At 48.9% G+C, this 16,124-nt stretch overlaps 4 protein-coding genes across 4 annotated transcripts; 1 reads left to right on the top strand and 3 right to left on the bottom strand.

Annotated features, from left to right (window-relative positions):
* Positions 1-994: 994 nt before the first annotated feature.
* On the top strand, positions 995-4,220 carry N7506_002000 (uncharacterized protein; the record flags this gene model as incomplete). The annotated part of the gene is made up of 7 exons (XM_056951296.1): positions 995-2,187; positions 2,237-2,354; positions 2,415-2,452; positions 2,516-3,372; positions 3,423-3,568; positions 3,635-3,718; positions 3,783-4,220. The coding sequence occupies 7 exons, from the start codon at positions 995-997 to the stop codon at positions 4,218-4,220; spliced, it is 2,874 nt and encodes a 957-aa protein (XP_056817211.1).
* Positions 4,221-4,839: 619 nt separating this feature from the next.
* On the bottom strand, positions 4,840-6,392 carry N7506_002001 (uncharacterized protein; the record flags this gene model as incomplete). Its single annotated transcript, XM_056951297.1, has 2 exons — positions 4,840-6,015; positions 6,069-6,392. 2 exons carry the CDS (start codon positions 6,390-6,392, stop codon positions 4,840-4,842), a joined length of 1,500 nt encoding a protein of 499 aa, XP_056817212.1.
* Positions 6,393-10,687: 4,295 nt separating this feature from the next.
* Positions 10,688-13,118, bottom strand: N7506_002002 (putative nuclear localization protein; the record flags this gene model as incomplete). Its single annotated transcript, XM_056951298.1, has 3 exons — positions 10,688-12,582; positions 12,699-12,812; positions 13,025-13,118. 3 exons carry the CDS (start codon positions 13,116-13,118, stop codon positions 10,688-10,690), a joined length of 2,103 nt encoding a protein of 700 aa, XP_056817213.1.
* A 1,982-nt stretch (positions 13,119-15,100) lies between these two features.
* Positions 15,101-15,648, bottom strand: N7506_002003 (uncharacterized protein; the record flags this gene model as incomplete). Its single annotated transcript, XM_056951299.1, has 3 exons — positions 15,101-15,340; positions 15,430-15,497; positions 15,549-15,648. The coding sequence occupies 3 exons, from the start codon at positions 15,646-15,648 to the stop codon at positions 15,101-15,103; spliced, it is 408 nt and encodes a 135-aa protein (XP_056817214.1).
* Between the last annotated feature and the right edge of the window lie 476 nt (positions 15,649-16,124).

Consider the following 16,124-nt stretch of genomic DNA (forward strand, 5'->3'; position numbering starts at 1 on the left):
AGTCCACACATATCCATGAATGACATGCAGATAATTGAAATTGCGGCAAAAAAAATAGTGGTGAAAAAAATGCAAAAAGAAACGTCCCCGGGAAGGCTCGAACTTCCAACCTCCTGATTAACAGTCAGACGCGCTAACCAATTGCGCCACGGAGACGATTTGATGGAAGGTGGCGGATTTTGTGTCATCATAAGCAAAGCACGTCTTGCCTGGGCTGGAACCCGCAAATGGCCACAAAAGGCAGTTGTTTCTGATATGTCCTTTCATACTCTGTCATTAAACCGAACCTTTTACTCAAATCTCCATAATATTTAATCTGTGTACTTGTTATCAACCAATCTCAGGACCCTTGCCTTGCGCTGAAAATTACTACCATTCTCATCAGTCCTAAGACCGGCCTTTTTCTCTATGCAATCTGCGGCGAATACCTGTTATTGTCCCTACATACATGGGGAAATCTTGTTAAAGCCACGGCGAAAGCTTCCAAGGTAATGGCTGGTGACAGCCAATGTTATAGCAACGTTCCTTGCCCACTGGCAGGAGCAGGACGGCCGACTCAACATGTCATGCTCAGCCGAGTTGAAGTTCACATAGTGGAACGCAATCGCGTGCCTGTGCAGCATCTCAGCATCTCATATGTGGAGACCATATGTCTTCATACTTGTGTCTCAGTCGCAAGTACAGTGGGTTGACCAGCACCCCCGCACTGATTATGATCAGGTTTTAGGTATTCCGCATTGATCAACTCTTCACAGAAACAACTGCTTGATTCTCAACCGATTACAGGCCGAAGTTGGATCAAGTAATTTCAGGCAAACTTGAATTGTGTTGAGGTGCCCGGGGGCTAAAATGGTTTGATTACCGACTGACGCGATTGGGGCGCATATTCGCGCGAGAGCGTACTTTCAGACAACCGGAGCTTCCCCTCCTTCTTATATCTCGTGAGCTGCAGGTTCATCTGCTCAAGCCTCTCAGCGCAACTTGCAAAATACCCATGACGACCAAGAACGGGCTCCTGCCGCTAGAGGCGCACCGTGGGCTTGCCCAATCATCGAATTCTCGTTATCTTCGCCATGGAAGACTCGTGCTGGGAACACTTCTGCTCGCAGCAGGTCTGGTGATGTTAATCCAAACCAAATATCTTGACAACATCAGTACACTCAATGTGGCTGATGGTGAGGTCTTTTTCGAGGGTCTCGACAAATGTCGTGAGAGTCGATCTGGAGATCAGGGACAACAATGGACAAAAGATCGGAAAAATCCACGATGGAACCCAATCTCTGGTCAACAGAGACCGGTTTTGATTCAAAACGCAACGCTTTTTGATGGCCAATCTGTTCTGGCGGAAGCAGTCGATATCTTATTCGAGGCAGGTGTCGTCAGTTCCGTGTCACCCACAGCCTTGAACCGCCAAGCTCCCAATGATATCCAAAGTATTGATGCTCATGGGAGATTCGTCACCCCTGGGCTGGTGGATATGCATTCTCACCACTTGTTATCCCCATTCCCCCGCCTTCTTTCTACCAGTGATGTAAACGAGCGCCCCGTCCTAGGGCCAATCACTCCATTTTTGCGCTCCATAGATGGCTTCAAGCCGTATGACCCATTGATTCGGATCATCGCATCGGGCGGTGTCACTTCATCCCTGATTCTACCGGGCTCAGCCAACATTATCGGCGGCGAGGCTTATCTAGTCAAGAACTTGCCAACACCGGGCCCAAATGCCGAGCCGGTAGTCGAGGAGCTACTGCTTGACGACGGAGTTCCAGAAAAAAGCCGCAAGAGATACCTCAAGGTGGCTTGTGGAGAGAATCCCAAGGGCATCTATAAGAATACTCGACTTGGGTTGGCGTGGCTTTTACGCAAGCATCTCAAGGAAGGACAAGATTTGCAGGAGCGTCAGTCTTCGTGGTGCCGGAAAGCTGCCGGTATTGAGAAGACTGGGTTTTCCCAATCTCGACAGATTTCACAATTCCTCAAAGACGAAGGAAAAAGACCAGAGTCCTTCGAACTTGAAACATCTCTTGCACTTCTCAGAGGAGAGCTAAATGTCAATGTCCACTGCTACGAGCCTGAAGATTTTGATCGTATGCTGAGTGTGCTTCATGAATTCGACATCCATCCCAGGGCCTTCCACCATGCGCTGGAGGCGTGGCAACTCCCCGAATGGTTGAAAACACAGGAGGAGTATGTCTCTGCTCTACCTCTAAGTTTATTATTTGCTGATACATCTCAGAAACATAACCATTGCCACTTTCGCAGAACATGGGCTTTACAAGGCTGAGGCTTATGGGGCTAATCTGAGGGGACCCAAAATTCTGGATGATCATGGGGTACGAGTTGCATTGAAGTCGGTATGATATTGCTCCTCCATGCGTGAAGTGACGATTGGTCTGTCTAACATTGAGCCCAAGGATCACAACAGTGAGGAATTCTACGCCAAGTATCTTGCGTAAGTGGACTAGAGCTACTATACACAGTGATATAGCAACCAGTCTAACATGATGTTGTTCAGATACCAGGCGGCAATTTCTCACTCATTTGGCTTGTCTGAAGAAAAGTCCCTTCAGGCCATAACTTCTGTCCCTGCTAGATCTATCCAACAGGATCATAGGATCGGTTATGTTCGCCCGGGTTATGACGCAGACCTCGTTATCTGGGATGATCATCCGCTCCAGGTCGGTGCTACGCCAGTCCAGGTATTTATCGATGGTCGACCTCTGTTGGAAAATGCGACCTTGTCCAACCATGAAGACCTTGAGGCCAGCAATCCACAGGCTCCAAACATTCGTCCATCACTTGCGGCAGGCCAGAAAAAAGATACCTGTGCCAAGGTCCAGCCCGCCGACTCACGCATTGTTTTTACTGGAATCCAGAAGGCTCTCATTGATACAAACAGCACATCTTTCAGTGCCAAGAAAGACCTCGTGATGCTGGTTGAGAACGGTCAGATCAAGTGTCTGGATGAGAAGTCCTCATGTTTCCAGGACAGAACCCAGGAAGATTTTACTCACATCGCTTTGGAAAACGGCCATGTCCTCCCGGGTCTTGTAGCTTTCGGTACTACACTCGGGATTCAATCCCTTTCTTCCGAAAGTTCAACTGGAGATGGCTCAGGATCAAAAAGTGAAGACGCACTCAACGAAAATCGTCTTCGCTTCGCCAAGTATGGCATACATCTCCAGGACAGGGCACTTGCACGAGCAAGGATTGGAGGTGTCACACGAGCTGTTACTGCGCCACTTCAGGGTAGTGGCATCAATCAGGGCGTCAGTGTTGGATTGCGCACAGGTGCCAGCGCCACAATCCTTGAAAATGGGATTTGGAAGGATGATGTGGCACTCCATCTGGTGATAGGTCAATTTGCTAGAGGTAAGCACCTTCCGTGGTAATATCCATGAGCCATGCTCATGTTTTGTTAGATGATGAGACGCCATCGGTATCTTCCGGGATTGAGAGACTGCGTCAGTTGCTTCAAACTGGCCAAGATGCTACGTCCGGAACCTTGGGAATATATGCTCAGGCTGCGAATGGCTCGATACCAGTGGTCGTGCAGGTATTCAATGAAGTGAGCTACCTTCTTACTCCTGCATATTAGATACTTTGCATGAAAGTGCTAATTCGGTATTACTAGGACGATATTGCGCAACTAGTCCTGGTCAAGCGTCAGTTCCAATCAGTCAACTTGATCATACACGGCGGCCACGGTGCTCCATTGGTAAGTCCAGATTCTCATCTCACTCTTGCTATTCTCTCCTCATATTGATCTTGAAATTTTATAGGTCGCCAACCCTCTCGCCGAGGCAGGCATTCCTGTCATCCTCACTGGCAACCGTGGTGCTCCTGACAATTGGGAGAAGAAGAACGCCCTTGTGGGCCCTCCCTTAACAGAAAGCGCAGCTAAAATCTTACTGGATGCTGGTGTCCTACTTGGTTTGGGTTTGAGCATGGATTCAAAGATTCATGGTCTGGCACAGGAAGCTTGGTGGGCCGGGAAGTATGCCGGTCTCACTGAACAGCAAGCTATCGCTCTTGTTTCGACGAATATCGATCTTATCCTGAACAGCCAATCGGAGAAGACAGATGCGGGTGCTCTTGTCGGGGACTTTGTCGTCTGGGAAGGTAACCCCCTGAGAGGAGAGGGCTCTGTGGTTGCTTCTTTCCAGGGCGATGGAAAGGTCTCAGATTGCTGGCCTGATATTATTGATATTGCCGTATGATCCTCTTTAGTTTGAGTTCAAACACGAATAGCATATTCCAAGGCTCAAACCTTGAAATGCAAAGGGCGTGCTCAAGTGGGCGGCTCGCTTAGAACAGCACGCATCATGCAATTGAACCTCTCTTCTTTAGCCACTCACTATGCCACCGGTTTTCATTAAGCATCTCGTACGATTAAACCCAGATTCAAAGAAAGGGCCACCAAAACCAGCCAGCGTATGGCGATGTCTGGGATACTCAGTTGATTGCAGATCGAGCCGTAAGGATTGCGGAAAAAAGTAATTTGAAGAATTAAGATTGAACTATCCGGACCCGATACTGACAAATTCAAAGTAATACTACTCGAAAGCAAGAGAACATACATCACAAGTACACATACATACACATATCTGGGCAACTTCTTCAAGTTGCCAGACAAGGAAAATGACAAAAAAAGAACCAAGCTCCAACACCTCCCAAGCCAATCATCTCCGGCCTGAAAACATCAAATGTGCAATCACCAGGGAAAATACAAGTACCGCAACCTCCAAGGCAAGTTCAATCACCACGACAGACCTCTCTGACTCCATATTTCGCTCCCAATGCTCAATGGAGCACAAGAGAACGTGTGGAATAGATCACTTAATGATATTTAGTATGAACACACTCTTCAAGGCCCTTAGCACGCCGATTCCGACTCACCCTCCACTTAATGTGGGAGAGTTTAAGCCAATCCTCGCGGTTCAGAGTCTCAAGATCGGCCGTCGTCCCGGGCGTGAAAGTGAATCCAAGAAACGAAGCGCTTTCGCCTTTGCTCGCATACGTGCCGCGGGCACAATGGAAGAACTCGAGATTCCTAAGACTGGTAGTTTCCAGACCGAAAACATCCGCCCAGGTTCCCGACTTGAGTCTCACCACTTCGAACTCAAGTCGAGTGATCGTGTCTTTGCACGCTTGGAAAATATCTCTCAGTGTTTCCCACCTTATTTCAACGCGCGCCAATCTGAAAGACTTGAGTTTCGTCATAGAAGAGGCGTCTAAATTGCTCACGTCCAGGGGAGCACGGGTGTCGATGCTGAGGATCTTGACGTTCTTCGCGTAGTGGATGAAGTTCGTGAAATAAACACAGTAGTCTTGTTGTGGGTATCTAGCTTTGACCACGGAGCGAGGGTGGTAAAGGTCACGGAAGGAGTCCTTTCCGCTGTCATCGTTGATGACCAGGTGCAGCTCCTCGAGGTCCGACATGAGCTCACCGAAATGTATGGCAAAGCTATCCGATTTGAAGAAACGAGCAAACTCTGCGGTGACAGGCAAGGTAAGATGCAAGCATCTCAGGTTCGACAATGGGACGAAGCGCAAAGAATGAACAAGAGAGTTCGTAAGGCCGGCAAGTAAAGCTCCTGTGATTTGGCATTCAGGGGTATATGGCGCTATCACGGTGGGTGATTGAAGTTGCAAGGTGCGGAGGTTTGGGAAACGAGTGAGAAGAACCGCGAGACCACCGTTCACTAGATTCGTGATGTATCTTTCGTATTCTTTCACGGGGTGCCATGGTCCCACGACTCCGAGGCGAAATTCACGCACGGATGGAGCCCATTGGGTCTGAGAAGCCTCAAACACCACATCAAGTGGATTAAATGTGCGACCAATTATGGCGGAGAGTCGTTTGAATACGTGCGGAGCGATTGCCCTGTTCCAGGCATGGCACACAAGTCGCATGCTTGACAAGGTCTCTTGAAATTGGGGCTCCTCGTGACCGTTATCATGGAAGATATCAACGTGCTCTCGTGGTTTCTCGTCAACTAGAAAATCCACTATCTACTTCAAAGTCAGTTTCTTGGTCGTACAGGACTTGTTAACGTGCAGCTTACCATGTCCCATAGTTCGTTGGGTAGGAAGGGAAGGGATTTAGACTTCTTAGAACTCCCAGCACGTTTGGCCCTTTTGCCAGGAGGTGCCGTGAGAGAGCGGCCCGTCACTGACTTTTGTCGTTGCAAAAGTGGCGAGGGAGTGCTTCGAGGCAGCGGACTACCACCAAAGATCGAGAAGGTCTCACTCGATGGACAGTCATCAAACACAGAAGCCGGCGAAGAGCTATCGACTGTCGTATCGCGTGGGCGCTTAGTGGGTGTCAAGCCCAGGTCCAGAGTAGACAGTTGCTTCGAAGGCGTGGCTGGTTGCTGAGGGGGATCCATGTTTGCCAATTCAAAACCAAAGATAGATCAAAGATGTTAGACCGGGGGCGAAGTGAGATGAGATAAAACGTGTAGCGTCAATCTAAGGGCACATAGATGTTTAGATAGATGAAATCACGTATTTCCGTGTAGATAACACGCTCTTGAAACGGTAGGAAGGGTGGCACGGCCCAAATATCAAGGCAACAAAAGGAATGTACTGTGAACAAGAGAGCGTGTCGATGATCCAAAATCTCGTGAAGCGAAAAGTAAACAAGGGTAGACGACTAAGCTTCACGACTAAGCGTTTGAATCACCTGGCCACAACAAGTGAAGACGGTCATGGTCATGTGCACGTACAGAAAACACCAGTCGATCCAACCACATCGGAAGGAGAAAGAGGTGCCAAAAAAGGGCTAGAAATTGGAGCATCTGGGAGGCCCTCTGTTCGAAACGAGGGAAAGATTGACTTATTCTTTGAACTTGCAGGCAATCTACATGCCAAATTACCATCACAAAAGCCAATGAGATGATGATTCATGACATCAAGGCACCCAGGCAGAGATGTCAGTAACAGCAGTTCCCTCACTGCGTGGGCTAGGTGGGCTTTCACGAGAAGAGCCAAGCTTTAACGTGAAGCGGGCGTCAACGTGAATATACTTCGTATTCGGAAACCTCTCAGCACTCAACAGTGGCCGCCCAGACCCGGTCCCGGACCCGGTCCTGACCATCCTTTTATATTCTCACACCAGCTCTTTCATTCTCTCCGGTGAGTTCCAAGTTCCAAGAATCAAGATCCTCCAATACATGCCAGCCCTAAGTGACCATAAAACCCCTGCTCGCACAGACCGTTCCTTATCAGAGCATTACGATTACGTCCAGTGGGCTGCCATTTCAACTGCGCAGGTGCCATTTCCATAACCGGGACCATCATTGCCTTCGCAACTCAGCTACAACCCAGTCATAAATCCACGATGGGGGGGGGAGGGGGATCATACAACGAATGGATGTGGAGCAAAGCGATGCACACACCTGGGGCTTCCCTAGGGCGAGTACTTCTGTCCTCGCATTGGGTGGGAGTCATCACTTGGCTTTGACAGTTGTTGATAAGTTGTTCGCTATGCTAGCTCCTTGGTGCAGGTCGTCAGTTATGGTCCCCAACTGGTTCAAAGATAGCTGATCGCCATCCTTACTTGATGCTATACTAACATTCAATACTTCAGGTCCTTATACAATCGTCTCCTCGCCGCTCATCAACTCGGTCTGTGGACTGATACCACGCACAGTACATTCCACGGATCTGCCGTGTGTTTTCGATATCGGAATAACCCCATTGTGGTCAGACGGATTGGGGCATGATACTTTTGGAACATGAACGCAAAGAATTCGCCGCCCATCATCAAATCGTCTCCGTGGCGCAATTGGTTAGCGCGTCTGACTGTTAATCAGGAGGTTGGAAGTTCGAGCCTTCCCGGGGACGTTTCTTTTTGCTCACGATCAAGATTCATCCGATTTGTGCGACACTGTTCGTTGTCTTCTTCTTCATTGGCTGTTTTTTTGTGTGGTCGAAGCATGTAACTGGCCTCGGAAACATCCCATGGATGGCCTGAGGGTGGTCTAAATCACCAATCATCACTGAGGATGGAATGTTGACTCAACCATGGACATACGGAGGGCTACAATGTAAGTTTCGGCGTCATTTGACTCTCCCTGGCAATCAATTATACTGGACGTTGAATAGAGGCGAGTTCAAGCCGTGTGAGATACGACTACCCAATGCGAACTCCGAGGGCAAAAAATCGTGGATTTGTATACAAATCCGACCCACTGTGTTTTGACAGCGTAAGGAGTACTCTGAATCCCTTTTATCTTCTTTGGTAGTCTTACTCCTTGGTGTTAAATCCTGTCTCCTGTTCAATTGAGCCATCGCAAGCTGACCACACAGATAGCAGGATATGAGACTCCTTGTGCAAAACGAAGTGCTCAAATATCACAATTCGGCAATGCAAAAAAAGATGTGCATCATCCGTGAATCGAACACGGGCCTCGTCGATGGCAACGACGAATTCTACCACTAGACCAATGATGCTGAAGTGCCAAGTGAAGCTGGAAGCTTATTGGCTATTCATATATGCAGCCTCCCATTTGGACTTCATAAGGGCATTGTTCAATCAAAGAACCTGGAAGTCCAAGCACACCATAATCCTCAATACAATACGAAATCAGAGCCATGGGCTTGATCTAATCCTGGATCTCTTGAAATGGCATCTACAGACAGGTTTTTCTGTGCCATCTTCGGGATATTGAAATTTATCATGGACAACTGCAAAGGCCTCTTCAACTATCACGCGCCGTGGCAATTGCCTAGACACCTTGCTTGATCAATTGGCTTCTCTCAATCTGCTCACAGCGAGGTAGTGGGTCACTGGGATTCAATGTTCGTCTCGAACGGTGGTTTTAGCATTGGCATTGACAACAGGATACACACAAGGACAAACAATCCTTTATCTGGCCTTGGGTGTCTCGTCGTTCAACATCTAATTCGTCTTTCCTGAGTTCGGATACGAGCGGGAAGAAAATGCCATGCCTGATCCGGGTAGCTCTCAATACAGATGGCGTCTCTCTCTCAATCTCCTGTTGCCTCGTCTCGCTCTCGCTCGGGTTTGTATACTCTGTGCTCGAGTTTGCGCTGCTTGTCTTTCGATCTGGTAGCTTTTCGGACAATTCCTTACAGGGTACAGGAACTCTACGCAAATCAATGTGCCGTCTTGCTCGGTTGTGTTGTCTACTTTGTTGCCGGGGTGGATATGGGCATATCGATTTTTTCGGAGGGACTGCCAGTATAGGTATTCCATACGATCCTGCGCTACCTGGGGCCTGGTGGTCATGTAATGTCTAGTACTCCCAGACTCGCCTCCTCGTGCAAGCTGCTGCTACCTTCGGTCCCGAGCTCTGTTTCATGTGGAGCCCGGCGAGTGGCGGGCATCTCATGTTCTTCGGCTTACTAGGGTGTGGGAGAATTCTTGTGAATTCCACCCCAAATCCCATTTATCAGGATGGTATGTAAGGTACCTAGGTGGTGATTTTACGAGAAGTCCACGGGTATCCAGTTGCTAACCTTCCAAGGTTGGACGTCGTGCTAAGTCAGTATATATAATTCCAAAAGTGTGCCGACAAAACTCATATGGAACCGCCGCCCGGGTCTCCGAGCTACCTACCCTCATAGATATCCATCTGGGAACTGGGGGCGAAAGTGTTTGAGACACCCAGCTACAGAAGTAGTGAACCCACCGATGGATTTTGTCAAGCTGGTCATGTAGCCAAATCTCGTAGTATGTGATTCAGCCCCAACACGATTTTGTCTATTGAGACATTAAAGTGCCCCAGTTTTCATCGAATCGTCTCCGTGGCGCAATTGGTTAGCGCGTCTGACTGTTAATCAGGAGGTTGGAAGTTCGAGCCTTCCCGGGGACGTTCTTTTTGTCGGCGGAAGCCACGATCCAGAATTGAATTTTTTTAAAAACGATATGTGTGATCCAACGGAAAGGGCCGCTGTGGCATTTCCAAGGTTTTCTCACTATGTATCGGACATGCGCAGCGTGTTATAGAGTACCTATTTTGCCGTAACCTTGGAAGTCGCGACCCCAGGACCCTCGGGCCCGAGGTGCAACGCAACCTTGGAACTGACCGACATACCCATGGACAAGATATTATTCTAGATATGAAGATAATATATGCAATAAGATATCGGGGTAGGCTCGTAGGTAGGAGACTGCGCATAAAACTCAAATACATCGCATCGAAGGGGATATAAGCGAACAAGGAACAACATCGAGTCCACATGGCCAATACAATACCAGATACATCGACCACGACACAAGAAACTAGATTGCAAGAGTCCAGGACGGTTCATGCTCTATCCACCATTTATAGGAAATGAAACCTCGTACATGCTCATAATCTTGTGTAGCACTCTGTCCAAAATAAAGATAACAACGCCGAGTAGGAGCAATACAACAGATAGTAACGCCGGTAAAGGCAGGACAGAGTAAAAAGGAGACAAAAAGCAGGTACCTTGACCAAGTACAACTCAACAAAGGGTATAGGAAGGTTGGCCCGGATTAACATTAACCGAAGATCCTCCACCATGGGATGCAGCGAGGAATGCAATGAGACACTGAAACAGCAAAAAAAAAGGGAGAAAGATCAGACAGGAGGAAGAAATGAATGAGGGTGGCGTAAGGTGGAGAGGAAATGGCACGTGTGGAGTGAAAGCTCGAGTGAAAGAGACCAATGTAAGTAGCGCCGACCAGAGTCTAGTAATTCCATCCACCTAATGGGCTGCCTGATTGACCTGGCTGAGGTTGGTTCGGTTGCATCTGCCCGCCAGGGCCACCGGACCACCCAGGCATACCGTTGCCTCCCATGTTCATTGCAAGACCCGCTTGTTGCGGGTTACCACCCATGAACTGCTGGCCGCCAGGAGCTTGGTTGGGTGGATACATGGCTCGGGCCATGCCGGGGTACCCAGCTGGCGTTCCTCCCGGATATCCCATACCTTGCATGCCTTGCTGTGCGACATGAGATTGCGGCTGCATCTGACCGAAATGCCGTTGCATTTGCGGTATTGACTGACGCTGTTGATTACGAGGAGACTGGTGAGGATGTTGCTGTTGGGGGTGGTGGCCAATTGGTGATGGGCTTTGCTGTGGGGCTGCAGACATCTGCTGACCATATTGAGGCATCCCAGCGCCTTGGTGACCCGACGAGGGCAGCGGAGACGGCTGTGGCTGCGGCGGTGGCTGTCCCCAAATCTGCTGCTGCTGGGGTGGGTAGCCGTATTGAGGTACCTGAGGCATGCCTCCAGGCATATTCGGGTTGGATTGCTGCTGCACAAGACCAGGCTGCATGTTCGGCTGCATTCTGAGAGGAGACTGTCCGACTGACTGAGGATGGGCCTGCTGGGGATAGTGTGGCTGCCCGCCCATCATTGAATTGGCCTGCAAGGGCACCTGCTGAGGGATCATGTGCTGCTGGGGGTGTATTTGGTTTGGCATTCCTGGTTGAGAAATCTGAGACACTTGAACAGGCTGTGACACGGACAGGCCTGATTCAAGTGCGGTACTAGACTGACCCTCCGAGACTGGAGACTCGCGAGGCTTAGAGTAGAATTCATCCAGACCCTTCTGACGGAAGATACGTTGGCTGCTCAGGCCCTTGTTGAAATCTGCCGTGTGTTGCGCCTGGTTGATCAAGTCGGCTGCAGAACTAGTTTGCGTGCGGTCGTGATAAGGCTGTCCCGTCATCTCCTGGCGTGCTCGGGGTATGGCATTGTAGTCCCGCAGCCGTGGATCATCTGTGGTTGCCATGTGGATCATTGGAAGCGGAGCCATAGAGATGGAGTCACCGGTATCCAGCGAAAGCCCAGCAGGCAAGGGCTCTATGGTGCTGCTATAGACGACATCATTGTGAGGAAGTGCAGGTAGCATATTCGTAGCAGGCTCCTGAGTCGACCCATCTCGAGCCTTCGCTGCGCCAGGTCGCTTTTCCCCTGCCATGTCATCTTCAGTAAATCCCTGCTTGATTGCCTTGCTTTCCCAATAGTCATCTCGAACCCTGCGACCGTTCACAATCACCCGACTCCCAAACTGTCGGAACATGGATCTGGCTGAAACGATGGCGATTTGACGGGACCGATAGGAATAGGGCAAGATATCTTGCTGGATGAGGTCGTCCTTCTCGATCTGAGAGGCAATGATCTTATGCAACGACCGATTCTTGTTGAACAAAAGATATGAGTCGCGATAATTCAACACCCTTGCGCATTCAGTCGCGAGCATAAAGAGTTTAGTGCCGCGGAGAGGCACGCGAAACGTCCGACATTTGTATTCACGGTTACCTTGTAGATAACCCATTGGATCTGCCTTAGTCTCTCCTGCATCATCAAACTCCTTAGGTATGTACTCATCACCCTCTGGATTCAACTGATCGGATGTGTGATCCCGCACGGTTGGAAGCGCTTTGACCAGCGATTTTGTCGGAGTGGTCTTGCTGTCGGGCGATGCAAGAGGCGGCGACCCGGCAGTGGATTGAGGCAGCGGACGCGCTTGCATTTGAGGGGTTTGGATGGGGGTGTTTGCGACTGGCTGATCATTGGAGCCAGCTCGTGGTGTTTTGGGAGGACGACCACGCTTGCGACGACTTTGCTCTTCTGCCAGAAAACAAAAAGATGTCAGCACTCGTTCATAGCAAAAAAGTCGCGACTAAATCAAGTGTAAAAGCGCTGCTAGTGATACGAATTGAACAGCCTCCCCGCTGCACACGTACCATCATCCTGGTCCCCTTCGGCGTGTCCATTCCCGCTGCGCTCTGGAGTGCGACTACGCTTGACACCACGGGGGCTTGCTATTGCGTGGGAAGGTGCTGGCAGGACACCAGCGACTAGGATGGGTATCAGTTTGAAAGAAGCGATGGGGAAGTAAGATACAAAGTGATCAGGCAAAAATGTGAAATAGGCAATTGGTTCGACCGGGGGAGCTGTTGATCGGAACGAGCAGGCGCGCGCGGGATAATTTGCGATCGAGGATGAAACACGGGAACGACGAAAACACAACAAAAGCGCAAGGGCAGCAAAGATATGAGGCTAAACATACCGGAGTTGCTCAGGTTCGCGGGATCGATGGTGCCCGAACCATCGATAATGTCCATTCCATTCATTGTCGATAAGGAATGAGACGTGCCATACATAGTCACAGGGTTGGGACGTGTGTCGCAAGATGGCGCGTCAAGCGAACGCACAATGTCGGATGGTGGACAAAAGAAGGAATCGGAAGTGGCGCACAAGAGAGATGCTCATGCAAGTTATTTCCTCTGTGGTAGATCGGGTTAGGTCCGGTCGCCGTTGAGCTTGGTGTAGGTTCGGATGAACTTGGGTTTGAGAGGGGAAAGGAAGCGAGGCGGTGAGGGTTGGGAGCCTGATTGTTCAGGTTGCATATATTGAGGCTGCGAGAAAAAAAGAAAAAGAAAAAGAACGGAACAGACTCCTGCACAATCTGGCCTTTCCCGGGGAGAACTCAAGTATACCAAGGGAGCCAGGGTCAAGACATCAAAGCCTCTAGAAAAAAGAGTTGTGATTGGTCAACAAAGGTCAAAATACTCACGGTTCTACTGCAAAGAAAGTGGCGCCGAATCAGACACGGGTCTATTTCCTGCAGATTTCTGATGCCCCGTGCTCTCAGGCTAAACCGAATTCTTTCTCATGGAGAGAACCGAAAACAGGAAAAGATAAACACTTGGGTTGCAAATTTGGAATTTTCTCTCCGCGGGCAAGGCGATATATCACGACGAGCGGAATCAGAGCTGAATGGGGCAGGGGGAAAGGGATATCTTTTTGTGATCGTTGCGGTGTCGCGGGTACGGCGCCAGTATACGGTAAAAACCGAAAAAGAGTTAAATGAGATCAGTGGAACCCGACTTCGCAGCCTTAACTTAGAGAATGAAGTGCTTTTCGCTTTTCCCTCTCTGGCTTCATGCCAATAGAGTCGAAATTCCGAGGTGCCACAGCGATCGAGTCCTCGATATACGCTGAGCAACACGGAGAAGGACCCTGCGTCTTTTTTGGGCAACAAAGGGTGTCGGTGTATGCAGAAGTAAATTTGAAAGAGAGAATTTAAAAATTCAAAAAAGGTGCAACGGTGGCACAAGAGAAGTACAAAACGCCCTTTGAATTTCGAATTCTCAACTAAGATACTATCCGCATCGGGACCAATCACGAGATCATTCACAGCCGGCGTATTGGTATCGTTCCTGTATCAGGAAGAGTTATGTGTTTGTGGTCATTGGGATGGTTGATCATCGAGGTCAATTTTGCATCTAGTATATGTCTGATGGTATAGAAGACTCCCGAGGTCACTACTCTAAAATCACCATTTGGACGCCATATGGTGGTTATCTTCTTGGCTGTTTTCAACGAATGTGGAGTTGAATCAAGTCAGACCGGGTCTAGACGCCATCATGGACCTAAGATAGAGCTACGATCACGCCTACTCAAGCCTGGATTGTGAACCGTGTAACTTGAGGTGTCTTGAACAAACGCATACTTGACAATTTGTGGAGAGGGGACAGGGAACTAGTCATGTGAATCTTCCGTAAAGCCCATATAAAATGACCTCGCTCAAAAACTGCAAGGGAATAAACATCACCTACTCCGTGGTTAGTGGTTTAAATGCATGTCGACCACCGGTCTCGGTTAGTGCCATATGCACAAGCCGAAGGCCCAATCCGAAGAGCAACGATGATGCTCGGTCGGATCATATCGGGTCAAGCCCAAACTGGAGTTCTTGAGAATTGTGGAAGCCTAATAAATAACAAGTCACCTGGGTTTTGATCGTTCTCTTCTAGGCTCAACAAGTATCTCTTGTTTTGCGCCGATATCCCAGATTCCAAGTGATAACCCTCCGTGGAAGAAGATGAGGGGCAGGTGGAGGAAATTGAGAAAGAGGTATAGAGGAGTAAGCTTAGACCACAATTCGTAAGCCTGGGCGTTAGCGGTAAATTTGGATTAGTCCTTTTAATATTGACGAAGATAGACGGTTACTCATACTTAATAAACCTTGACGCAGTTACCAATTAATGCAGCTCAAGATCAGCCAAGACATGTATTTCCGTGAAATGAAACCAACATGTTTAATTTTCGATATAATGAAAGGAAATGAAATGAAACCCTGTGATCAAGGGTTCGTGATGGGGTTGGAACGCTCATAGTTGTAATCTGCGGAAGCCTCGTGTCGCGGAAACAGTGCCTTCCCGAACCAAGAGTTGTTCAAATCCCCAGACTGGTCTGTGATTCGCTCGAAAGCGAGCAGATGACCTACAGTAGACGCTATGGATGGATCCGAGAGGGTCAGTTGAGCGGGAACTAAGAAGTCGATCAACGGCCCATGCGCGCCCAAAAGCAAGTCTGCCTTGTTCTACACCAATTAGCATGAACTCCAATACATACCCCTAGTGGTACTGGTCAAATCATCGCCGGAATCGGAATTTATCTTTGCTGATATACCGGGGCCTGTATCGTCCCCGGCGGCTGTACGATGTAGAGCAAGATGTGGCTGGCTTGTAAGATAACGCCTATAGCGACATTCAAACACCTAGAATCATACTTAGGTACTTCAACCTTACATGGTCCAGACAGAAATAGCCCATAAGGAATATACTCTGCTTCGGGTCTCACGGCAGCCGACCTTGCAGCGCTGCCGTCCTCAACGCTCGGTGCCGGCATTTCGCATTTGTCACACAAATACCCTCAACCGTGCCGCTTCAACCTGATACAAGGTGGCTTTGTAAATTCTGGGAATTTTAAGATGTCTCCTGTCTTGCATACGCAGCCTAGACCTTGCAGTACTGACTGATGTCATCTGGTCAATGGTCCGAATGTAGGTAATGCTCCACAGGGCTCAACGTCCTCTCATCAGTGATTCTTCGACGAAAGGAACATTTGTATGAGGATAGGGACATGATATATCTAGCGCCTTTATGCGCTGTTTATCAATCTGCTACCCCATGCCATAGGAGGATAGAATATATCACAAAAGTACATGTGAAAATATTGCTTTCGATCTCATCTAAATCCAAGTTTGGTATAGAAAGCAAATTAAAGTATATGCCAGCGATAGACAAAGAACAACAGTATGTCACTACCTATCCCCCCCGGAGCTGATCAAACTAATTATTTCAATATGTAAATAGCAATACCCG

Source organism: Penicillium brevicompactum (assembly GCF_028827555.1).
Source record: "Penicillium brevicompactum strain IBT 35665 chromosome Unknown utg000001l_segment0_segment0, whole genome shotgun sequence".
Lineage (NCBI taxonomy): Eukaryota > Fungi > Ascomycota > Eurotiomycetes > Eurotiales > Aspergillaceae > Penicillium > Penicillium brevicompactum.